Source organism: Epinephelus fuscoguttatus, linkage group LG4, assembly GCF_011397635.1.
Source record: "Epinephelus fuscoguttatus linkage group LG4, E.fuscoguttatus.final_Chr_v1".
NCBI classification, from domain to species: domain Eukaryota; kingdom Metazoa; phylum Chordata; class Actinopteri; order Perciformes; family Serranidae; genus Epinephelus; species Epinephelus fuscoguttatus.
Genome location: NC_064755.1, coordinates 38,283,570 through 38,308,507, shown reverse-complemented (window position 1 = coordinate 38,308,507; position 24,938 = coordinate 38,283,570). Strand labels below are relative to the sequence as shown.

At 42.8% G+C, this 24,938-nt stretch overlaps 1 protein-coding gene across 5 annotated transcripts in view; it reads right to left on the bottom strand.

Annotated features, from left to right (window-relative positions):
* LOC125887260 (sodium channel protein type 4 subunit alpha B-like) overlaps positions 1-24,938 on the bottom strand; it is a 39,188-nt gene that overhangs the window by 8,012 nt on the left and 6,238 nt on the right. For 2 of the 5 annotated variants that reach the window (XM_049573948.1, XM_049573945.1), the window contains exons 5-28: positions 24,778-24,867; positions 21,483-21,611; positions 19,463-19,552; positions 17,512-17,597; positions 17,170-17,376; positions 16,973-17,036; positions 16,737-16,878; positions 15,391-15,594; positions 15,225-15,300; positions 14,850-15,037; positions 13,973-14,044; positions 13,496-13,597; positions 12,433-12,789; positions 11,342-11,507; positions 10,931-11,124; positions 9,809-9,884; positions 9,532-9,686; positions 8,716-8,889; positions 8,351-8,473; positions 6,910-7,194; positions 5,588-5,641; positions 5,362-5,493; positions 4,877-4,978; positions 2,523-2,793 (exon numbers count right to left, since the gene is read on the bottom strand). In XM_049573948.1, coding sequence (XP_049429905.1) covers positions 2,523-2,793; positions 4,877-4,978; positions 5,362-5,493; positions 5,588-5,641; positions 6,910-7,194; positions 8,351-8,473; positions 8,716-8,889; positions 9,532-9,686; positions 9,809-9,884; positions 10,931-11,124; positions 11,342-11,507; positions 12,433-12,789; positions 13,496-13,597; positions 13,973-14,044; positions 14,850-15,037; positions 15,225-15,300; positions 15,391-15,594; positions 16,737-16,878; positions 16,973-17,036; positions 17,170-17,376; positions 17,512-17,597; positions 19,463-19,552; positions 21,483-21,611; positions 24,778-24,867 — 3,539 coding nt within the window. Of the gene's footprint in view, positions 1-2,522; positions 2,794-4,876; positions 4,979-5,357; positions 5,494-5,587; positions 5,642-6,909; positions 7,195-8,350; positions 8,474-8,715; positions 8,890-9,531; positions 9,687-9,808; positions 9,885-10,930; positions 11,125-11,341; positions 11,508-12,432; positions 12,790-13,495; positions 13,598-13,972; positions 14,045-14,849; positions 15,038-15,224; positions 15,301-15,390; positions 15,595-16,736; positions 16,879-16,972; positions 17,037-17,169; positions 17,377-17,511; positions 17,598-19,462; positions 19,553-21,482; positions 21,612-24,777; positions 24,868-24,938 lie in introns of all 5 variants that reach the window. The other 3 variants (XM_049573946.1, XM_049573949.1, XM_049573947.1) reach the window with 3 other exon arrangements.

The window sequence follows — 24,938 nt, the reverse complement described above, 5'->3', positions numbered from 1 at the left end:
ATCACACTAACGTTATTAGCACAAGCCTATGGCATTTTACATTGTGTGAATTAGTCTAACAATGAGTGAAGCATTCCTCAACTATGAAGCCAGGATAAATCACACACAAGACGTAAAATGCTATTTTTGTGAAGGCTTTATTGTCTTCACATTTTGTTGTTTCTTAACTGTGAAATTAAACAAAAGCTTAGTTTCCACTGAGGGAAAAGGTTTCAGCTGACAGAAACAGACAGGAGGTCTGCGTCGCCACGATGTGTAGTTACTGGGGAGGTGCATGTCAGGCTACAGTGTAGGCTCTGTGTCAACGCTGAGCCTACATCGTAGTTACGCCGTCAATTTAACACAGAAGTATAAATCTCGCTTTACTCCTTCAGCCAAAGGTCTTTAAGTGTCTGGAGTGGAAAAGGTCTACAAGTAAAAAAGGGAACGGTCACTATTCTGGGTTAAAAAGAAATTAAATAAGTATTAATACTGCAAGAGGCATTTATCAGGGTCAGAGCAAACTGCAATCATTTGAATGCTTGTGTCTTTTTCAACTGACAATAAGCAAAACATTTGATGTGACTTTGACCTTCAGTGAAAATGTATTGAATTTGTATAGAATTTTTATTTCATGCCCACCTAGGGCTTCGAACCTTAAACCTCTGTATTCCCAGCACTGCACCACCAGGAAGACATGGCTCCTGGCCAGTGGCATAAAGTGGTTACAATGGGCTCCAGTGCACACTATTATGAGGGGGTCCATGTCATTGGTCCGACAGCCCATTGGTCCGACATCCCATTAGTCCGATGTCCCGTTGTTCTGATATGTGATTATACTAGGCTATACTGTATTTGTGTACCATAGAAGATCAGCAAATGCAACAAAAGTAGGCTACTGGTCGAGATACAAGTGCCATAGAGAGAAGAGAGTGAAACACCATAACCTCCTGTTATTAACTCTGGGCTCCGGATTGTGTGGGGAGCTCTCCGCGCTGCTGAATGGCTCCCGGCGGGCGTATTTCTGCCTTGATGTTGCGCCGCGACCGGCTCTGGGTCAGCTGGGAAAGGCTTGAGGTGGAGCAGGCTCACGGCTTATGTGTTTGCCACTTTCTTTTTCATTTTAACCCACACCATGATCTTTTCCTGACCCTAACCAAGAGGTTTTTGTGCCTAAACCTAACCAGACCTTAACCACAGGGCATCATGATGATTTCGGTACAACAGGACTTCAGAACAATGGGTTTAATATGGTCGGACCAATGGGCTGTCGGACCAATGGGCAGACCCTCATCTCATGATCAGAGAACTGACACTGGATACATCAACATACATATTGCCCACCAGTCATCAGTGCATATCTGTACATAACAAAAAATACCCAAGAACATAAGAAATTAAGAAACTATTTATTTAATCTGACTGAGGTCGGAACACGTTCTCACCACAAACAAACAGCACCAAACTTTGTTTGTAACTGGACCGAGACCAACTCTTCAAGAACGTCTTGGTCAGGTTGTTTTGGTGTGGAAGCGAGTGTGATTGCTGTGTTTGCATCTGCCCAAAGGAACCGCACGTAAGGGGCAAACAAACTTGAGTTCGATTGAACCAAACCAAACAGGGCAGGTGTGATAGCACCCTAAGCCAAGCGGTTTGCAAAATCATTAACTTGATTGTTAGAGCACCACCTTGAGTGACACTTTTTGTGCCTGGGAAGTGGGTGGAATTTGAAACCCACCTGCCAATTTTTGTGAGTTTCTTACAGTTTTTGCTGCTCAAACATTTTCAGCAGAGAAAAATATCAAGAAAGGAAGAAGAAGAAATGAAGCCGCAAGCAGCAACTCTGGGGTTCAAGCCAGCAATAAAAACTTGAACACTAGCTTGGATCAAGATCTTTCACAGTTAACAACACCTCCACTGAAAATATTCAACATGTTTTATGACAATCGAACAGATGCTCATACATTTACATCCAAATCTCCACAGGGCTACGCCCTCCTTTGGTGACACCGTTGCTTCCTGTTGACCAATTTGATAAACATTTCAGGGACATGCTCATGGAGCATGGAACTGTAAGTCGGATTTCAAGGTAACTGGACTAATGGTGTGAGGGGCGTGGCCTTTCCAATACTTAATTTTTGGGCACTATAATTAGGGCCATCTGGCGATTAGGGTCATATTTGTGAGCAGCGTTCCCACACAACTTGCAATCACTGATGAAAATTTCATGTGATGTGCCATCTTACGGGAATTTGCAGAAACATTTCTGAAGAAAAATTAATAAATTCGTACAAAAACAACAGGGTTTCAGCCCTTCAGGCTTAAACCCCTAATAATGAGAACAAAAACATTTGTGTCCAGCAGCTAGTTTCGTTGCTTGGACCCTTAAAAACAACGCTGACCAAACGAGAATGTTATTTGATCTTGTTCCTAAGATCCAAGACTAAGTTGTGCGTTGAATTAAAGGAAATTTTAATGAATCAATCGAAGTGTTCTGCAATGAGGAGATGATGACATCATCACAGGAAACCTTGCTGACTCACCTACGATGGTGAAGATGAGCACTAAGAAGTCGAGCACATTCCATCCGTCGGTGAAGTAGTGCTGTCTGAGCGCAATGATCTTCAGAATGAACTCAATGAGGAAGATGAGGATGAAGACCAGGTGGGACCAGTACAGGATGATTTCCGCCTGCATGCTTATCTGGTCTGTCTCAACCATCAGGAGAACCACGTTCAGGCAGATCACAATCGCCATGAAAATATTAAATGGTAGTTTAGTCACCAGGTCAAAGAGCCAAGCCTGGCAAGCATTCTGAAAAAGGAAACACCAGACAACATCAGAGCAGAGAAACTTAGAAACCAGAGTTTATTTGACCACTACCAGCCTACATTGAAGAGTGTGTTAAAGAGGCACTAAGCTGAGACTCAGTGGGCTTCAGTTCATGCTGTCTCATTATATCCTAAAATCCTTCCAACTTCTTACCCCTCTCGAGAACTCATTCCAACACATTCTAGCAACACTTGGCGGATTCTAGAAAAGCTGGTGGGAACAACAGAACTGGAACATTGATTGAACTCTGAAATCAAACCTTGGATCAGTGACATAGATCTTTTCCAGAGAACTCTAGAACCACGTTCCCTACCACAGAACATGTTCTAGAGTCTTGTCTGCTGATCCGAACAATCACTGAAATAAGTGTCATAGTTAATCTCATGAGAACATTCAGACAGTCTTTGTACTGAGTTTCTAGAATTTGCCTCAAACATCTGAAGAACTGAAGAGTAACTGAACGTGTTCTGGCAACATTTGGTGAAATCAAATCACCGAATCGAATTCAACATCTGATTGTTTTTCTAAATTGTTCTCAGATGAGTGTTTTGTTAGTAGACACTAGTTTCTGGGATTTACCAGTGTTTTCTTATTTTTTGTGTAACGGGTGGAGTTTGGACCCAAAAGCAACACCAGGGACAGGCGGAACAGTTTATACTGAGCTTAAATAAACCATTTCAGTAAATACAAGGATGTACAGACTGGTGAAACAACAGAGAGAGTCAGTTTTCAGTTTCAGAGTCTCCAGGGGAATAGTATTGATCCGCAGCTCAGGGACAGGCAGGGTTGATACAGAGGAAGCAGTCTAGAAACAAACGCTGGGAAGTCTTGCATGTAGGCGAAGAACAATCTGGCAAGGAGTGTCTGTGAAGCAGGCGTCTTCATAGTGACAGGAGGCAATGATCCACAGATGAGCAGCGTTAGCCTGATGAGGTGGGCATGGTGGACCACAGGCGATAGGCTGGCAGGTAGGTGTGGTGACGAGGCAGCGTGAGTGGGAAATTACTGAATGAGCTGAGGAGATGGCATGTATGGAGGCTGAAAAGTGCCCATTGTGACATTTTGTTCTTCTCTTAGGTAACAGATTTTTTTGAGAGAACTTTTAGCAAGATAAGAGAAAAACATCTTGTTTTTACTGTCCACAAATTGTTCGTGGTCCAAAAGTGGGTCACGGGTCTATTCTGAATGGGCAACAAGTGACTTTGTTTTTAAGTGCAGTGAATTTCTGACACAAAGCTTTTATTTTTAAGTGCTGTTTCCTGCTGAGTGAGTGACTAATGGACAGCAACTTAACAGTGACAGCACACTAGCTCGACGACATGGCCAAACACAAGTATGACGCTGAATCTATCAAACTGTGTGGACCTTGAACTAATGACTACGGACAAGTCTGGACCCCGTGGCTCAGACTCAGGCCCTCTCAGAGATTCAACAATCATTCAGTACTGTTCAACAGTTCCTGTACAATCCAAAGCTCGTCTTGAATGCTGATAAAACATAGTGCACGTGATTCACAAAAGCCGACTTTTGTTCTATGTTGCTTTTCTGTAACTTCTGTTGCCGCCTGTCATGGCAAGGACACTCATGACTACTTAACTTGAGTTGATGACACACGTGGGGGGCATTCCAGAAACTGGGTTTAGTGAAAACTCTGAGTATGTTAACCCTGAAATGAGGGAAACTCTGGGTTTTCAGTTCCAGAAAGACAGGTAAGTCAAATTCTGAGTCAGTCACCATGGCAACTGACACTGTGAACCTAACCTGCTCGCTGGCAGGTTAAGAAGCCTGATTTCATCCTGTCTCCTCCCTACTGCCGACCCTGAAGCAAGCTGTCAGACAGACATGGGCTGTCCGTATGTAGGAAATCCCATCGATGTTGAGGCAGAATTAATTCGCAATGCTTTACGCCGGGAGAGGATTTTGAGTTTGTTGAACCTCCTACCTGGGATACCCCTCTGGATCAGGTGGTTACAGATACCTGGTTTCTGCTGACATGGTAACAGGACTGCTGGCTGAATGTGAACTCTACTGTGGACGCAGAGCGACAGGAAGGACGTGAACCCACCTGAGGTCTTGGAACAGCTCTCGGAGGGGTCCGCAGACGTTTCTTCACAGCAATCCACTCTTTATGCTGCTCCTCTGTGATGAAAATATGTTTACCTGCAGAGTAAAGATGGAAAAAAAGACACAAAATAAACACCAAGTAAAGACACAGAATAAACACCAAGTGTCTCAGTCTGTCTCTGTGTGTGTGTGTGTGTGTGTGTGTGTGTGTGTGTGTCTGTCTGTCTGTCTGTCTGTCTGTCTGTCTCACTGTATGTCTCTCAGTCTGTCTCTCTGTCTGTGTCTGTGTGTGTGTGTGTGTGTGTCTGTCTGTCTCACTGTGTGTCTCTCAGTCTGTCTTTGTGTGTGTGTGTGTGTCTATCTGTCTTTCAGCCTGTTTCTCTGTCCGTTTGTCTCTGTCTGTCCATTTTCAGCCTGTCTGTCTGTCTCTGAGCCTGTCTGTGAGTCTGTGTGTTTGTCTGTGTGTCAGTGAGTGTAAAGACCTATCTTGCTTCTCTGCAGGTTGTCCAAGATGGCTCTGATGAAGAAGTTTAAGGTGAAGAAAGAACTGATGATGATGAAAAAGATGAAGAACATGTACATGTACAGCGAATTCTCATAGACCGGCTGAGATTCCACCTATAGACACACACACACACACACACACACACAGACCAGTATCAGTCCCAGTATCAGTGATGGTATGAGTAAAGCTGACAGTTGGTGTACCAACCCATCTGGAGTCCACAGCCGCGTACATGACATCATAAAAGTCTGATGACAGCGCCTGACAGAGAAACGACACAGAACTTCATAGTAAAAACACTGAATTTAAGTTTGTCAGTTCACATGGACTGTTATCAGGCTAAACTCAGATTTAAACTGGTTTCATGCCAAACATCAAGTATGAAGTTTTAAACTGAGAGATCATCTCTGAGAGGAGAAATCTCAAACTTTAACTGAGCTACTCATGACGCTTTTTATGGGAACTTTTGCCTGTATGACCTGGCAATGGGTTTAAACTGAGAAAACACAAAATCAGCAAACTTGTTTATTTCTGTTGTCATTTTCAGTCGTAACCGTAACGTTTAAAGACATTGAGCATAGTGTTAGTTCAGGCAGGACAAGGTGTCAAGCTCTGCTCACATCCCAGCAACATCAGCTGATCTCAAACAGTCCAATCAACTGATGGAGCAGCTGATTGATGGAAGGGAGTCAGCTTATAGATCACATGATTCCTGTCTATGCAACCAATTGGTGAGTCTCATTCAGGACGCCCTCTTTAAACTGCTCTGGCCTGCCTACTGTTGCTGCTTCCTCTGCCAGCCACTTTGCAACCTGCCTCCACCCCTGCTCCTCGTTTTCATGTTGTGTCTGACTTATCAATGTCATTTCTGTTTGTCATTGATGCTGCTTTGTTCTGTTCCCGGGGGGTGTTTGCTGCTGCTCTCCCTGCCTTAGGCTTTCCATGTAGGCGCATGACAGGGCAGGGAGGTTGGTCTCTGCCTCAGGCTTTCCTCATTTGCATGTGGAAGGGCAGCACTCTGAACTCCTCGAGTTGAAAAAGCTTCAACTCAGAGTGGAAAAACACCCCATGTCATCTCTTCTTTTGTCATCTTTTTTCCCATTGTCCAATTGGATGATTTGGGGACCTAAATGTGGTGTGACCTTCTGTGGTGGTGACAGTTAATGATTGGCATTCACGAACAAACATACACACGTGTCTACGATGAAATCCAAATTTTCGTTCATGAGTCCACAGTAGGTTCTTAGTACCAAGGATTTTTATGTGCAAATCTATTCACAGGTTTAACATTTCCTGAATGAGACCCAAAGAGTTTAAGTCACCAGTTAAAACTGAATTTAGTTTTTATTTCAACTACAGTTCATTATTTCCAACGTATAATTGGTTATTATAAACATCACAGTGCCCTACGTGACTTAACAGTAATGATCACTTACAACCTGGACTCATCTATAAACTGTGTGGCTCAGACTTTCACTTCCTGTGTGTCAGTGTGTGTGTGTGTGTGTGTGTTGAGTCTACAGACTGACCAGGTGCAGCAGCGCCAGGTAACCATTTGCCACGCTGTCGAAGTTTAAGTGCGCGTTCTTCCACCTGACCTCGGTGAAGTTCATCATTACCAGTTCCAAACACTGGGTACGATTGTTGATAGCGTCTGCTGTGAAAATCTCCTCCGATGTCTCATTGAAGCAGTAATAAAACTTTCCAGCAAACAGTTCCACTCCACTAACACTGAAGATCAACCAGACGACCAGAGAGACCAGCAACACATCAAACAGGAACGGGAAGCTCCGCACCATCGTCTGCACCACCAGCTGCACACAGACAGGCAGAGAAGGAGACAGGTAAAAACCTGTACAGAGACAGGTAGAGAAAGACAGGTAAAGACCTGCACAGAGACAGGTAGAGAGAGAGACATGTACAGAGACATAGAAACAGGTAAGGACCTGCACAGAGACACGTAGAGAAGGAGACAGGTAAGGACCTGCACAGAGACACGTAGAGAAGGAGACAGGTAAGGACCTGCACAGAGACACGTAGAGAAGAAGACAGGTAAGGACCTTCACAGAGACACGTAGAGAAGGAGACAGGTAAGGACCTGCACAGAGACAGGTAGAGAGAGACAGGTAAGGACCTGCACAAAGACACGTAGAGAAGGAGACAGGTAAGGACCTGCACAGAGACAGGTAGAGAGAAACAGATATAGACTTAGTCAGAGACAGGTAGAGAGAGACAGGTAAAGACTTGCACAGATACAGGTAGAGAGAGACAGGTAAGGACCTGCACAGAGACACGTAGAGAAGGAGACAAGTAAAGACATGTACAGAGACATAGAGAGAGACAGGTAAGGACCTGCACAGAGACAGGTAGAGAAGAAGACAGGTAAGGACCTGCACAGAGACAGGTAGAGAAGGAGACAAGTAAAGACATGTACAGAGACAGGTAGAGAAGGAGACTAGTAAAGACATGTACAGAGACACGTAGAGAAGGAGACAAGTAAAGACTTGCACAGAGACAGTTAGAGAGAGAGACAGGTAAGGACCTGCACAGAGACAGGTAGAGAAGGAGACAAGTAAAGATTTGCACAGAGACAGGTAGAGAAGGAGACAGGTAAGGACCTGCACAGAGGGAGGTAGAGAGAGAGAGACAGGTAAAGAAATGTACAGAGACAGACAGGTAAGGACCTGCACAGAGACAGGTAGAGAAGGAGACAGGTAAAGACTTGCACAGAGACAGGTAGAGAGACAGGAGGGATGTCGTATGCTGTAAAGCTCTCTGAGGCAAATTGTGATTTGTGATATTGGGCTTTATAAATAAAATTGATTGATTGATTGATTGATTGATTGATTGATTGATGTCTGTATTGATTAGTATGTGAATGTACTGATAACTGTGTTGATTAGTAGATAACTGTATTGATATCTGTATTGATTAATACATAAACTTATTGATAGTTGTATTGATTCTCACCCTCAGGCCCTTGGTGCGAGACAGGATCCTCAGGGGCCCCAGAGCCCTCAGGGTCCTCAGAGACTGGATGGCTCCCAGTTCAGAGAATCCAAATGTGTCGGCTGCCAGAGAAACCAGAAATACCTGGAAGACACAACACAGCGTTAACACCAAGACTGGGACCAGTTTACCCAGTACTAACTGGCACAAACAACACTGGTACCTGTCTATTTCCCAATAGAAGCACTGGTTCTGTTGCTATGGTTACCATCACGTTAAGTTACCTTGAGGTCAAACCTGTTAAACCAGCAGCTATTAAAAGACAGTTATTTATACATTAGCAATAATCAGCTTTTTATTGATCGTGTTGTTTGTTTGGTTCTTACGTCTAAGATGAGGAAGTCGAGCCAGCACCAGGCGTCGGTGAAGTATTTCTTGAGTCCGAAGGCGATGATCTTGAGAAGCATCTCTATCAGGAACAGCAGGGTAAACACCTGGTCTGCTCTCAACAGGATCTCCTTTAAGACCAGACGCTGATGCAGGTAAATGTCCTCAAACATCTGTTCACACCAACAGCCGTGTTAGCACCTGACCAGGTGTGTGAGGTCACTCTACAGGTTGATTTGTACAACTGAAGTGTTGTTAACTGTTTATTACAAGTTGAATTAAACAAAAAAAATCTATTCAACAGCTGCTCCTGTCTCCTGCAGCAGCCTGTGATGTCACACCAGTGTGACTGTGTCTGAACTTCATACACCAGACTTCACTCAGAGGAGCAGCTCTGTGTCTCTTAGTGTTGCTGGGGAACTTGTGAGTGCAACACACTCGCACTCCGACCTTGTCACAAATCGACGTTTGGTCATGGACTGTCCACGTCCACATCCAACATGCAAGGTACTGTGGGTGCGTTAGCTGTTGACGTCCTGGGACACCATGTCAAGTTCTGCCTGTTGCATGCATTGTTTTTTGGGTTGGGTTTAGGCAACGAAAACAGGGTTTGGCTTAAGAATCTTACGGACGTGATCACTGCTCTCTTGGGTGAAAGTCTTGTTTGTTATATATTGCCCAGCCCTACTTTGTACATGGAGCACCCGCTCTACCAGGTGAACTAGTTGGTGCTTCACAAGTGCGTTCTAAGTAGAAATTGTTTTTCTTGAGAACAGCTGGTGAATGAGGCTCAGTGTTAGTATGTTTGTGTTTACCATAGCTGCACTGCTCAGCAGGAGGATGAACATGACGAAGTACTCGAAGTATTTGTGTTGAATGATGGAGCAACAGGCTCTCCTGAAGCTGGACCAGACCCTTCCTCCACCCTGGGATGTGTCTATGTCCAGGCATGGACAGCAACGGTAACACTCTGAAATATACACACACACACACACACACACACACACACACACGCGCACAGAGATTTATCAGGGCTGTTATTGATCACTGATCGGCTCCTGTTCTTCATCACTTATTCAGAAAGACTCATACTGTCACTACAGCAGTCGTCAGGTGGGTTTCCTTTATCATCTTCATCGTCTTTGCGCTGCTGGACTTCAGGATGTTTCTAAACAGACACATTCAACAGATTTTATCCATACAAAGTTTTTCATCATTATTATCATCATCATCAGTCTGTGTCATACATGCTGAGGTCTGAACCACTGGTCTGTACCACAGAGGGAACTTATTTGTATATATGAGTGTGTTTGTGAAGATAACGTGGTTATACACTCACCAACCACTTTTTTAGGTACACCTAGTCAACTGCTTGTTAACGCAAATAACTAATCATCCAATCACATGGCAGCAACTTGATGCATGTAGGCATGTAGACATGATCAAGTCGACCTGCTGAAGTTCAAACTAAGCATCAGAATGTGGAAGAAACGTCCTTTAAACAGAAACTGCTGATCGATTTTCACACACTATCATCTGTAGGGTTTACAGAGGATGGTCCCAAAAAGAGAAAATATCCAGTGAGCAGCAGTTCTCTGGGTAAAAATACCTTGCTGAGGTCAGAGGAGAATGGCCAGACTGGTTCAAGATGATAGAAAGGCAACAGGATCTCAAATAACCACTGGTTCCAACCAAGGTCTGCAGAAGACCATCTCTGAACCAACAACACGTCCAACCTTGAAGCAGATGGGCTACAGCAGCAGAAGACCACACCAGGTGCCACTCCTGTCAGCTAACAACAGGAAACTGAGGCTACAGTTCACACAGGCTCACCAAAACTGGACAATAGAAGACTGGAAAAACGTTGCCTGGTCTGATGAGTCTGGATTTCTGCTGCCACATTCAGATGGTAGGGTCAGAATTTGGTGTAAACAACATGAAAGCATGGATCCATCCTGCCTTGTATCAATGGTTCAGGCTGCTGCTGGTGGTGTAATGGTGTGGGGGAGATTTTCTTAGTACCAACTGAGCATGGTTTAAACACCACAGCCTACCTGAGTATTGTTGCTGAGCGTGTCCATCCCTTTATGACCACAGTGTACCCATCTTCTGATGGCTACTTCCAGCAGGATAACACACCATGTCACAAAGCTCACATCATCTCAAACTGGTTTCTTCAGTACACATACTACAATAGAGTAGAATAGGACTTACTTTTTTCTCTTTTTCATCTTCATCTTCAGACGTCTTTATGGCATCCAGGACGCACTGGGAGTCGGTGTTATGGTCTTTGCTGGTCGGGTTGTCGTGATCACTGCTGAGGGCCCTGACCTCTGACATCGGCTGTTCCGAGGTCACAACAGTCAAGGCCATGTAATCCTTCTTCTTGTCGTCCTTGCTGTCGATTGCTAACAATAAATTACAGTAAATCACCAGCCATTAAGTCTAAGATCTGCGTCCATTATTATCAGTTTTAATCTAAAAGATTAAAGACACAGTAAACAGCAGCAAAAAAACACACCAGGAAAGCCAGAAACTGTGAACACCCTGAACTCTAAAAACACCTAGGCTACAAAAAATACGTAAATAATGAAGTCCTTGGTCTAGTTCCAGATCTGGTCCTACCTTTGTGGTCTGGGTTCATATGGGTCTTCTTTCCCAGCAGAGTCCACACAGCCCTCTTGATCTGACTTATAGCAGGCTGCAGGTGGTTGTATTCTTTTACTGCTGGAGCTGCCAGACTCTCACTGCTGAAGGAGCTCATCAGCAAGGTCAGGAACAGATTCAGGACCTGAAACAAGACAGAGAAACACATTCAGGGCCTTAAACCACATCAGGAACAGAATCAGGTCCTGAAACAAGGCAAGCAAACTGATTCAGAATCTACAGCAAGGCCAACAAACATATTGGGGATCTGCAGCAAGCCCAGGATCATGTTTAGCACCTGCAACAAAGCCAGGAATGGATTCAGATCCATCCCACAACAAGGGTAGAGATAGAATCAGGGACCTAAAACAAGGCCAGTAACAAAGTCAAGACCTGCAATGATGCCAGGGCTCTGCAGGCTGTACAGCACCAAACAAAAAGGCTCTGCCGAGGGTAATGTACAGCACAAAAAAAACCATCGGCAGTCCTTTCCTTTCCTTTACCTGGAAGAGGTTGCTAACACCCACTACCTCAGTATTTAATTTTGTCAGCACTCCTCTGATTTAGGGTCTGCAACAAGACCAGGAATAGATTTAAGACCCGAGACAAGGCCAGGAACAAAGCACTTTTAACGCACAAACTTATACGGGACGCATTTGCCCCCGTTACCGTTTTAGCTCGTTTTGCAGCTGCCGGCTGCACCCGTCTCCTTCAATACTGAACCAATTTTAGAACGAGTTGTACCTATGAATCATACGCACACATACACATGGGGAAATAGGGCCCAGGTTGAAAAATACCGAAGTTATCCTTTAAGGCCTGGAATAGATTCAGGACTTAAAATCAGGAACAGATTCAAAACCTGAAACAGTATATGTTGGTGTAAAGATTTCATACGTGATTAAGTGCTTTATTGTTTCCAGTCAGCCACAATTCAAGGCAGAACCCCAGAACTCGTTTGACCCTAGACCTGGATCTGTTTGTGGCTATAGCTGACCTGCTGGACTGGAGGGTTAATGACGTACAGGAACCAGGTTAAGCTCAGAAAGTGTCAACCTGCTGAGACTCACCAAGAGGTTTCCGATGACCATGACCATCATGAAGAAGATCAGACACATGGTCTGACCTGAGACCTCCATGCAATCCCACATGAGCTCAATCCACTCTCCATAAAGGACCCTCATGATAGCAAGGAAGGAGTGGAAGAAATCGTTCATGTGCCAGCGAGGAAGCTCACAGTCCACTGAGATGCGACAGACGCAGTCTTTGTAGTCACTCCCAAACAGTTGCATGCCAACCACGGTGAAGAAAAAGACCATGATGAGCAGAAGAAGAGTCAGGTTCCTCAGAGCGCTCAGTGACATCCAGATGATCTTTAACAACAGGTGGAAGGATGGCCACCACCTGGACAGCCTGAATACTCGCAACTGCACAGCAGACGGACAAAGAGGTTAGGAGACAGGTAGACAGGAAGTAAGTAGGTCGGTGAGAAGACAGGTAGACAGGAAGTAAGGAAGAAGATGAGGAGACAGGTCGACAGGAAGTGAGGAGACAGTAAGGAGGTTGGTGAGGAGACAGGTAGACAGAAAGTAAGGAGGCAGGTGAGGAGACAGGTAGACAGGAAGTAAGGAGGAAGATGAGGAGACAGGTAGACAGGAAATAAGGAGGCAGGTGAGGAGACAGGTAGACAGGAAGCAAGGAGGCAGGTAAGGAGACAGGTAGACAGGGAGCAAGGAGGCAGGTGAGGAGACAGGTAGACAGGGAGCAAGGAGGCAGGTGAGGAGACAGGTAGATAGAAAGTAAGGAGGCAGGTGAGGAGACAGGTAGACAGAAAGTAAGGAGGCAGGTGAGACAGGTAGACAGGAAGTAAGGAGACAGGTGAGGAGACAGGTAGACAGTAAGTAAGGAGACATAAAAAAGACAAGTAGTCAGAAAGTAAGGAGGCAGGTGAGGAGACAGGTAGATAGAAAGTAAGGAGGCAGGTGAGGAGACAGGTAGATAGAAAGTAAGGAGACAGGTGAGGAGACAGGTAGATAGAAAGTAAGGAGGCAGGTGAGGAGACAGGTAGATAGAAAGTAAGGAGGCAGGTGAGGAGACTGCTTGTTTTGCAATAAGTGATGATGTCACACTTACCAGTCGTAAGGGGCGCAGCAGACCCAGGCCAGAAACGTCAGCTAATCCCAACTCCAACAGACTCACTATGACGATAATGCTGTCATAGATGTTCCAGTGCACCTGTAACCATGGCAACACAACAGCCGCACTGCTGTCAGTCATGAACACAGAGCTTGTAACAAGCAAGGAAATTATAAAAGACGGAACGGTCATGACGATATTGACAGCGTTCGAGGAGCCAGAATTTGGCCTCAGTTCTATCGAAGTTAATGATGTTGATCATGGTTCTGTCTCGCAGAGGCTGAGATGCAGCTGCTCCACAGAGCCATGATCTGCTTGGAGAGAAATTACAAGGAAAGCAAACATGCATATTTAGCCAAAGACGTCCGTCACCATTATGTAATGTCAAGTCAAGTCTGGCTCCTCAAACGCTGTCGCTGTCGTTTAACCGTTCCTCATATTATGTGCTCCATGGTAACAAACAGGAAGTCTAACCTTGAAGTATCCGCACGGGCCCATGGCAACAAGCTTGATGATCATCTCAGCTGTGAAGATGCCTGTGAAGACCTGGCAGAGGTGAGAGGTGAGTTTAGAGGTCAAAGTTCAGAGTACAGGGGTCATCTGTAAACTCTCTATGAGCGTACTCAGCTGTTGTTGTTTTATAGCTTTTTATAGTCTGATATTTTCTGGTAAGCTCTCCTAAGCTAGTAAGCAGGTGGGTGTAAAATTATCTATAATTATATAGTTACGCGTCATCGGATAGTTACATATAGTCTTAAAGTTGATATAGTTGCATACAGTTGTATAGTTAGATATTATCCTATAGTATAAAATATTTGTACATATCATTTTATAGTTACATATAGTTTTATAGTTAGTTGTATAGTTAGATATTATCCTATAGTATAAAATATTTGTTTGTACATATCATTTTATAGTTACATATAGTTGTAAAGGTATAATTGTATAAGTACATATAGTGTACATATAGTCACAAATGGTCATAGAGTTACATGTAGTTTTATAGCTATATATAGTCTTATAGTTACAAAATAGTCATATAGTTAAATATATTTGTAAAGCTACAAATAATTTATAGTTACATATAGTTTTATAGTTACATGTATTTGTATAGTTATCTCATAGTTTCCTGCTCTGCCTAAAGATTACTGTGACAGTACGTTGTTGAAGTGTATCTTCAACGTAACTTGAAAAGAAAACAAAGAAAACTTTAATAGAAACACTTTAATAAAATGTGTTGGCTCAACCAATCAGCTTGACGCTCAGGTCTGCTTCATGTGTTAGTAAAAGTCACTGTCTGTCTGTCTGTCTGTCTGTCTTGTTTTGTTCAAAACTTTTCTTTAACACTAACCAGATGTGCTATAGCAAGGTGCTCTTCAAACTCCATCGTCATTGGATAATGCTCCATAGCCATAAAAATGGTGTTGATGATGAGGCAGATGACAATCCCAAGGTCAAAGAATGGGTTTGTGATGAAGGTGTGAAGCCACTGTTGGAGCCCCGGGCAACAGACACAACAGTCCAACTTCAGGCAGAAGTCTGCAAAAACAAAACAGCACAGAGGAAACGACACGTGGTCCTCATCAAACCCTGAAACACACCGCTGACTGCGAGACAAGCTTCACACACTGAAAACACACTTTCATAATCATATCTGCTGTCTACAGACTTCTGGATCAGGTTCAGGGTTAGATGGGCCAGTGTGTGTGTGTGTGTGTGTGTGTACCTTTTACATCAGTGTGTTTGTGGCTCTTGTTTTCACCCTCTGATGTCTCTGAGAGCGCCGCCCTGCAGGCTGCCTTCTGTAACAACAATACAATTAACAATAATTAAATGCTTCATTTAAATCCACCAGTTACACGAATGATGCCTGAAAAGTGAAACAATCTTACCTCCTCTTCCTCCCTCCTCTTCAGCACCTCCACGATCTTAGTGAACAACTCTTCTCTCTCTCTGGCTTCAACGACACCGGCGTCCTCCCGCTCACTGGCGGCCATGGCAACCACCACCACGATGAGGCTGAGGACGCAGAAGCAGCCGGGGAAGACAATACCCATGAAGAAGACCAGGAAGTGGGAACCTGATGATCGGAACGTCTGCAGAGAGACAGACAGGTGAGAAAGAGACAGATAGGGTGAGAAAGAGACACAGGTGAGAAAGACAGAGAGGTGAGAAGAGACAGGTAGGAGAGAATGAGAGAAAGGTAAGAAAGAGAGACAGGTGAAAGAGACAGGTAAGGTGAGAAAAGAGAGACAGGTGAGAAAGACAGACAGGTGAAAGAGACAGACAGGTGAAAGAGACAGACAAGTGAGAGAGACAGACAAATGAGAGAGACAGATAGGAGAGAGAGAGACAGATGGGTGAGAAAGACAGGTAGGAGAGAATGAGAGAAAGGTAAGAAAGAGAGACAGGTGAAAGAGACAGGTAAGGTGAGAAAAGAGAGACAGGTGAGAAAGACAGACAAGTGAAAGAGACAGACAGGTGAGAGACAGGTAAGATAGAGCGAGATATATGAGAGAGACAGAGTAAGTGAGAGAGACAGGTAAGAGAGACAGGAGAAAGAGAGGCAGGTGAGAGAGACTGACAGGTGAAAGACAGACAGGAGAGAAAGACAGACAGGTGAGAGACAGACAGATGAGAGAGACAGATAGGTGAGACCAAGAGACAGGTGATAGACAGACAGGTGAGAAAAAGGGATAGGTAAGAGACAGGTAGGTGAGAGACAGACAGGTGCGAGACAGACAGATGAGAGAGACAGATAGTTGAGAGACAGAGATGACAGAGACAGATAGGTGAGACCAAAAGACAGGTGATAGACAGACAGGTGAGAAAAAGGGACAGGTAAGAGACAGGCAGGTGAGAGACAGACAGGTGAGAGACAAATAGGTGAAAACAAGAGACAGGTGAGAAAGACAGATGGGTGAGAAAAAGGGACAGGTGAGAGAGACAGACGAGGGAAAAGAGAGACAGGTGAGAGATGGGCCAGAGAGACAGACAGACAAAAGATAGACAGGTGCGAGACAGACGGGAGAGAAAGACAGACAGGTGAGAGCAAGACACCGTCCTTCTCCTGACAGATCTATGAGAACAATTAGAATATTAACTTAAAGTGACTCCAGGTGGAATCAGTGAACTCAGTTAAACCAGTCTGTGCACTGGGACCAGTCTGTGTACTGGGACCAGTCTGTCTGTTACTGGGACCAGCCTGTCCGTCTACTGGGACCAGTCTGTTACTGACCAGCTGCATCAGGTTTTCCCAGAAGTCCTGGGTCATCAGTCGGACCATGTTCAGCAGAGACCAACTAAACGAATCGTAGCTGGTGTAGCCGTAGTTTGGGTTTCTCCCCGCCCTCAGACAGGTGTAACCCTCGGGACAGGCCCTAAGGACATCATCATCATCATCATCATCATATTCATTTACTATTATCATTGTGATGATGATGAAGTGTCTGTATTGAAGAGCTGTGAACGTACCCTGAATCAGAGGAGTTTCCACACACCAGAGGATCTAACTGACCAGGCAGGTGGTACTGGTTCTCTACCAGGCAGACAGACAGACAGACAGACAGACAGACAGACAAACAGACAAACAGAAAGGCTTCAACCTCTAGCTGAGGGGCAACAGCTGAATGTAGCAATCTGGCAAACGCTCAACATCTACATCATCATACCAGCGTTGAGAACATGCTCAGAGAAATCAAACTCAGTGCTTCCTGCTGGCGCCAGCCACGATGAAATAATACATTTGTGCTTCAGAGATCCCATGAAGAGCTGCAGAGTGATCAGAGCCAAGAGGCAGAGCCAGAACACCGTTAGAGTGATGACATCAGCCAGTTTCCTCAACGACTGGACGACATCTCCGACAGTCTTCTTCAGACCTGAGAGTGGGTGGAGTTTAAGAAACCGACTGCATCAGAAATCAAATTCCAAAACAACAAACTCATAACTCTTTGAGTTTCTTTGTGAGATAGAGATTCTCACACACACACACACACGCACACACACACACACACCTGGGATGACTGTGATGATCTTCAGTACTCGAGTAACTGTTCTCAACACAGAAAGTGTCTTTATAGATACAATCCATGTCAAATATCTGAAACACAGGAACACATCAGCATCACCACCACTGTCATCATCATCATCATCATCACGTAAAACAGATGGAGATACAAAGAGATGTAAAAGTGATGAAGAGATACAGAGAGATGACATGAAGAGATACAGAGAGACATAAAAGAGATGATAAGATACAGAGAGACATACGACATGAAGAGATACAAAGATGGAGATACCGAAAGACGTAAAAGAGATGAAGAGATTCAAAGAGACATAGAAGAGATGAAGAGATACAGAGAGACATAAGGGATGAAGTGATACAGAGAGACATAAGATACGAAGAGATACAAAAAGATGTAAAAGAGATGAAGAGATACAAAGAGATGTAAAAGAGATCAAGACATACAGAGAGACATAAGATATGAAGAGATACAAAGAGACGTAAAAGGGATGACGAGATACAGAGAGACTTAAGAGATACAGAGAAATCTAAAAGAGATGAAAAGATACAGAGAGACATGAGACATGAAGAGATACAAAGAGACGTAAAAAAAAAAAGATGAAGAGATACCGAAAGACGTAAAAGAGATGAAGAGATATAAAGGGACGTAGAAGAAATGAAGAGATGCAAAGAGAGGTAAAAGAGATGAAGAGATACAAAGAGACATAAAAGAGATGAAGAGATACAGAAAGACATAAGATATGAGGAGATACAAAGAGACGTAAAAGTTGAAGAAGATATAAAAGAGATGAAGAGATACAAAGAGATGTAAAAGGGATGGAGAGATACAGAGACTTAAGAGATACGGAGAGATGTAGAAGAGATGGAGAGATGCAAAGAGACATAAAAGAGATGAAGAGATAGAGAGAGACATAAGATATGAAGAGATACAAAGAGACCTAAAAGACGAAGAAGATGTAAAAGAGATGAAGAGATACAGAGAGACATAAGAGGTGAAAAGATACAGAGAGACATAAGATATGAAGAGATACAAAGAGACGTAAAAGAGATGGAAAGGAGATGAAGAGATACAAAGAGATGTAAAATGGATGAAGAGATACAGAGACTTAAAGGCGCTGTGTGTAAGAATGTGGCCAAAACAGTTACTGCACTCAAATTCAAAATACTGCCGCGAGTCGTGTCCGCCCCCCCTCCCCTACAGATTCGAGGTTGCTGGACAGCGGCACGCTGGAGACTGATTTGTTTGCTCACGGGCAACTGCCGTGGCAGGGCTGCGTCGCCGCGTCCTTGATCTTCAGTTTTCCAGCGCACCATTCGAGCAAGTCCGGCTTCTCTGCTGCTAACACTGCTGCCGGGATACAGCTGAGGAGAAGCCGGCTGCTAATGCTGGGACACTGCTAATGCTGCTTGCCGTGCTGTTGTAGCTCAGTCGTAACTGTAACTGATGCTGAGACTCTACTGACTGTGTGACTGGTAGACAGCGGTGGGTGGCGCAACAGGCCAAAACACAAATTCAAAACATAAACATGATTCGCAAAAAAATTTTTTAGATGCAAATATGCTGGCTGTACTATTGTTGTCAGTGAGATCAGTATGTTATATGAACATTATTCCTTAGTCTCTTTGACATATTAGGAGGATTTTATGACTATTTGCTTTAGATTTCTTACATATAGCTCCTTTAAGAGATACAGATAGACCTAAAAGAGATGAAAATGTACAAAGAGTCGTAGAAGAGATGGAGAGATGCAAAGAGACATAAAAGAGATGAAGAGATACAAAGAGACATAAAAGAGATGTAAAGATACAAAGAGACATAGAGGAGATTAAGAGATACAGAGAGACACCATACCACCAAAGGGAGACAAAACAACTGTTAATAACTGACTCTGAACAAGAACTCTGTTATGAACACATATATCAGATTTCTTAATTATTACATCTTGCCGGCGATCATGGAGTTCAGCCACTTCTTGGGGGCTCTGAAGAAATTGAAGTAATACAACCTTGATTCCATAAAAGGTCGGACACTGTGTAAAACGTAAATAAAAACAGAATTCAATGATTTGCAAATCCTTTGTGACCTATATTCAAGGTGTTCACCGACAATGGTTTCCCAAAGTGTTTCCAAGCCCATGTAGAAATATGTTTTATACAGTCATGTTGGTTTCAAATGTAGTGCCGCCTGAGGGCTGTGCTGGGTTGTTGGTTTTCAGCCTGGGCTCTCACATGCAGAGATTTCTCCAGATTTCCTGAATCATTGGGTGATATTCGGATTGCAGAAGGTGAGATCCATGAATTCCTTGAAACTGTACATTGAGAAATGTTGATCTTAATCTGTTGGCCTCTTTGCCCACACAGTTTCTCAGTAAATGACCATCCTTGCTTGTGAATAATTGAGTCTTTAGAGGATGCTCCTTTCATACCCAGTCATGATACTTGACTCTGTTACCTGTGAAATGTTTAAGATGTTTTGTTAACATTTCACAACTTTCACAGTTTTTTGTTGCCTCTGTCCCAACTTTTTTGTAACTCAATGCAGGCATCAAATTCAGAATGCGCGCATATACATTAAATATGTCTTTGTGGCTTATCAATATTCAATTAAATATAGGTCAAATAAGATTTCCAAATCACTGCATTCTTTTTATATTTACACTTTACATGGCATCCCAACTTCTTTGGCATCAGACTTGTATGTATATATGTGAGCTACATATACATTTGTGCAGTTATATATGGTCATACAGTTATAAATAGTTGTATGATTTCATAGAGTCATACAGTTCTATATAGTCGTAAAGTTATATTCATATAGTTATGTATAGTCATGGTGGTGCAGTGGTTACCACTATCACCTCACAGCAACCTCAAACCCTGGGGAAGGGGAGCCCTTCTGTGCAGAGTTCACATGTTCTCCCTGTGTAAGTGTGGGTTATCTCCAGAGACTCCAGCTTCCTCCCACAGTCCAAAGACAAGCAAGTTAATTGGTGACTCTAAATTAGCCATAGGTGTGTATGTGAGTGTGAATGGTTGTCTGTCTCTATGTGTCAGCTCTGGTGACCTGTCCAGGGTGAACACCGCCTCTTGCCCAGTGTCAGCTGGGATAGGCTCCAGCTCCCCCTCATAACCCTTTACCAGTGGTTACAGAGAATGAGTTTTATTCTTAAAGTTATATACAGTCATATTATCATATATACTCTCATATTCATATAGTTATACTAATACAGTTATATATAGTTATGTTAAGTTATAGTCAAGACATACACAGGGAGACAGAAAACAAGAAGAGATATGAAGAGGCTCAAAAGAGATGAAGCGATGCAAAGAGATGTAAAAGAGATGTAGTGATACGAAGAGGTGTTAAACACATGAAAGATACCAAGAGGTGTAAAAACTTTAAGAGATGAAGAGGCGCAAAAGAGATGAAGAGATACAAAGAGAAAAAAGAGGCATAAAGAGATGAAGATACAAAGAGATGTGAAAATGATGTAGAGGTACAAAGAGGCGTTAAACAGATGAAAAGACACAGAGAGGTGTAAAAAGTTGAAGAGATACAAAGACATAAAGAGATGAAGAGATATGAAAAGGTGTAAAAGAGATACAAAGAGATGTAAAAGAGATGAAGAGATACAGAGAGACAGCACAGATAAAAAAGAGATACAAAGACATGGAGAGATAAAAATGCAAAAAGAGATGAAAAGATACAAGGAGATGTGAAAGGGATGAAGAGATACAAAAAGGTGTAAAAGAGACAAAGAGATAGAGACATAGAAGAGATAAAAAAAGATGTGAAAGAGACGAAGAGATACGAAAAGGTGTAAAAGAGACAAAGAGACAGAGACATAGAAGAGATGAAGAGATACAAAGAGACGTGTAAGAGATGAAGAGATACAAAGACATGTAGAAGAAATTAAAAGATACAAAGAGACATAGAAGAGGTAAGAGATATTACATTACCCTGTGAGGATGACCAGGATGTCGAGCCAGTTCCAGGGGTCTCTGAGGAAAGTGAAGCTTCCGAAACAGAGGCCTCTGGACATCATCTTTATGAGGACTTCAAGCATGTAGATGGCTGTAAACACATGTCTGTTTGAAAACAAAAACAAAAACACTGAAACACTTCAAAAGAACAGTAATCAGTGAGAGTCATTTCAAATATAGGAACCTGCTGTAAACCAGTTTTAACTGAATCAGGCCTGGTTAATTGTGACTGATCTTTATTATGTTACTTTTAATCTTTTCCTGTAAAAATAAAAATGAAATGACAATGAAATGAAAAATATAACACCGTTACAACAAAAATATCAATTTATGTTTATTCAGGAATTATTTTAATAATTGATTAACCAGTTGCTACCAACATAGTGCATTTATTTTGAAAGAGATTGTATTTAAACGGTAAATTTCCTCTGAAAACAGAAGTGTATTTTGATAGAAGACAATGCATGTAACAGGCAGAACTTGACATGGTGTCCCAGAAAAACAACCAACGCACCCAGGGTACTTTTCACGTCGTATGTGGACGTGGAATGTTTATGACCAAAATGTCGTTAAGTGACGAGGTCGGAGCGAGAATGTGTTGAAATAATTCTACATTTAATTGAACAATTTGAAATTTTTATTACACTTTGTTCCTAAAATCCACCCTAAATCCAGCATTCTGGGATCAGGATAATCCTGATTTCTTGGATCAAAATCCCAATCCTACCAAAATGCTTTGAACAACACACACTGAAGGTTTGATCCGGATCAAAACCAAGACTGGATTACATGATCTTATTTGAATTCAGAATCTTTTTTTTCTTCTGAGCAACCCATTATGAAGATTTGATCCAATCCAATCACCAAAATCTGGTCAGATTACTTCTGAACAACCAGGCCCAGGATGTTGTTTGTTCAGATTGTGGCTGTGATGAATACTGCAGCCTGTAGGGGGTGCTCACGGGCACTTACTAATTTTAAATTGGATTTTATAGTCTTGTGAGACTTCATCACAGACAAAAGAGTGTTTCACTTCCTGAGGACAGAGATTCAAGTCAGAGCTCAAACTTTTCACAGAGGTCACAGTTCAAGCTGAACTGAACTTAAATGACCTTTAATCTGCTTTTTCTCAGAGATGACGGCGTAGTGAATCACGCCCATCTGACATTGAAGACAGACTTACTCTTTGTTTCTGAGCCTGTTTTTGACTTTTACTTCAAATTCCAGTTTAACGCTGTGAATCGGTTCAGTTATTTCCAGACAGCAGCTGCTTAACGCTTCTTCTTGTTTGTTGTGGGGTCACATCAATGCTGTGTGAGTGTGTGTGTGTTAATGGGCCTCATGCAGCAACATTCTCTTAAATTTCTGTTATATGTTCTCGTAAGTTTCTGTTGAGAAAAAAAACAAGAGAAGTCAACTTCAGATGTACCAAACGTTCTTAACCATCCCAATCTGCTCTTAACCAGATGTGCTGAATGATCATAGGGAATCTATTAGCAAAGGTAACGCCCCTTAAACACTATATAAAGGCAAGTATGGTGCAGTGGAATTGAAAGAATAGCAGTGGAGTTAAAAGTACAATATTTACATCTGGTGCCACATCCACAAAGCTGCATCATACAAAGAGTTGCTTCTAGTGACATAACTCCAAGAAAATTCTTAGAATTATGAGTCTAAAAGTTTCTACTTAAAGTTCGGACTAGGTATTTGTAAAGATAAATGTTACTCACAAAGCAGCTTAGCCCTTAAGAGAACTCCTAAGGTGAAAAACTGTTAGGAGCAGGGAGGAGTACTTTTAACAGTTTCTTAATTAGATGAGAAAATAGTGGAAACACGAAGAGAAAATATTCTGCAAACACTGGATGACAGTGAGGACATTACATGCCACAAAAATCAATAGGGACTTCGTCCTTCGGCTGAGGTCCCTAATTAGATTGTGCAGGAATAATGTTTGCGATTGATCTCATTAGGGATACGCACACATTTCCTGCCCAATGCAATAAAGCTGTAAGGCCAAAAACAAAATGATCACAACACTGAGATTTTTGGAAAACTGTAAAAACACAACAGTGCAGCAGTGATGACTTGAGTCTGTCTCAATCTTCTACCAGCAGAGTGATCACATTAACAATAACAACACTTTCACAGTCAGCAGTTTATCTCATTTCCACTGGGTGTCCACACCTGCAGACTCACAAAGGCTCCGTGACAACCAATCACATCTGTTAAAAGAATTCATCACACCTTGTAACAAGGTCAACCACACCTCCTCACTGAGGTAAAAGTCTCTGCCCCTTCCTTGGTCAGAGTTGCTCTGAGAACTTTTTTAAATCACTCCTAAGTTAAGTCTCCTTACTAAACTTTTTTAGGCAAAGTTAGAAGCTCTCTGAGCGTGTTCTCACAGTGTTTGTGAAAATGGCCCCTGACGTATAACTGAGCACATTTACTCAAGTACTGCACTAAAGTACACATTCAAGGTACTGTTACTGTACTTGAATATATTTATCTCATGCAACTTTCTACTTCTACTCCACTAAACGTCAGGGGCCGTATTCAGAAACATTCTGAGAAAACTCTCAGTGACAAACTTTAGTAAGGAGTCCTAGCTTAGGAGTGATTTAGGAAAGTTCAGAGAACACCGAGCAAGGAAGGGACAGAAACTTTTACCTTGGTGAGGAGGTGTGGTTGACCCCGCTGCTCGGTGTGATGAATTCTTTTAACAAATGTGATTGGTTGTCACAGACACGCCCCTTTGTGAGCCTGCTAAGTTTTTCACCTGAGGAGCTCTTTTAAGGCTTAAGAGTCATTAGGAATAACTCTTATCTTTATGGAGGACCTAGTCTTAACTTGAAGGGGGAATTCTAAGAAAATGACACAAAGAATGTTCATTGAATTTTGTCACTCGGAGCAACTCCCAGTACAAGGAAGCTTTGTGAATGGGGCCCTGGCCCTGGTCAGCAAAGGGACGCACAGTAACTGAATTTACAGTAATTGGGATCAATGGACCAACCATAGCAGTATTTACTTCCCTACTACCCACAAATGTAATAATCCATTCATTATAACTACACAAAAACATAACAATTCGTGGACTGTGAAAACGAGATATTTTCCTCTTAGCTTGGTCAGAGTGCTCTGGACCTTCGTAAATGTTCTCTTATAGAAGAAAAGAGCAAAAATCAGAAAACATTGGTGAATCCCAGAAATCTATGGGTAGTATCGCTCCCTGCATGAGGCCCAATGTGTGTGTTGTGTGTGAGTGTTTACTCACTCCGCAGTCTCTCTCCATTCTGGAGGATTACTCATCGTCATGAACACACAGTTGGTCAGAACCGTCACCAGGATGAACAAACGGAATAACGTTTTGGTTTTAAGGAAAAAGTCACTAACATGTTAAACAAACAGTGTGACGGTCAGCAGTAGCAGTGATAC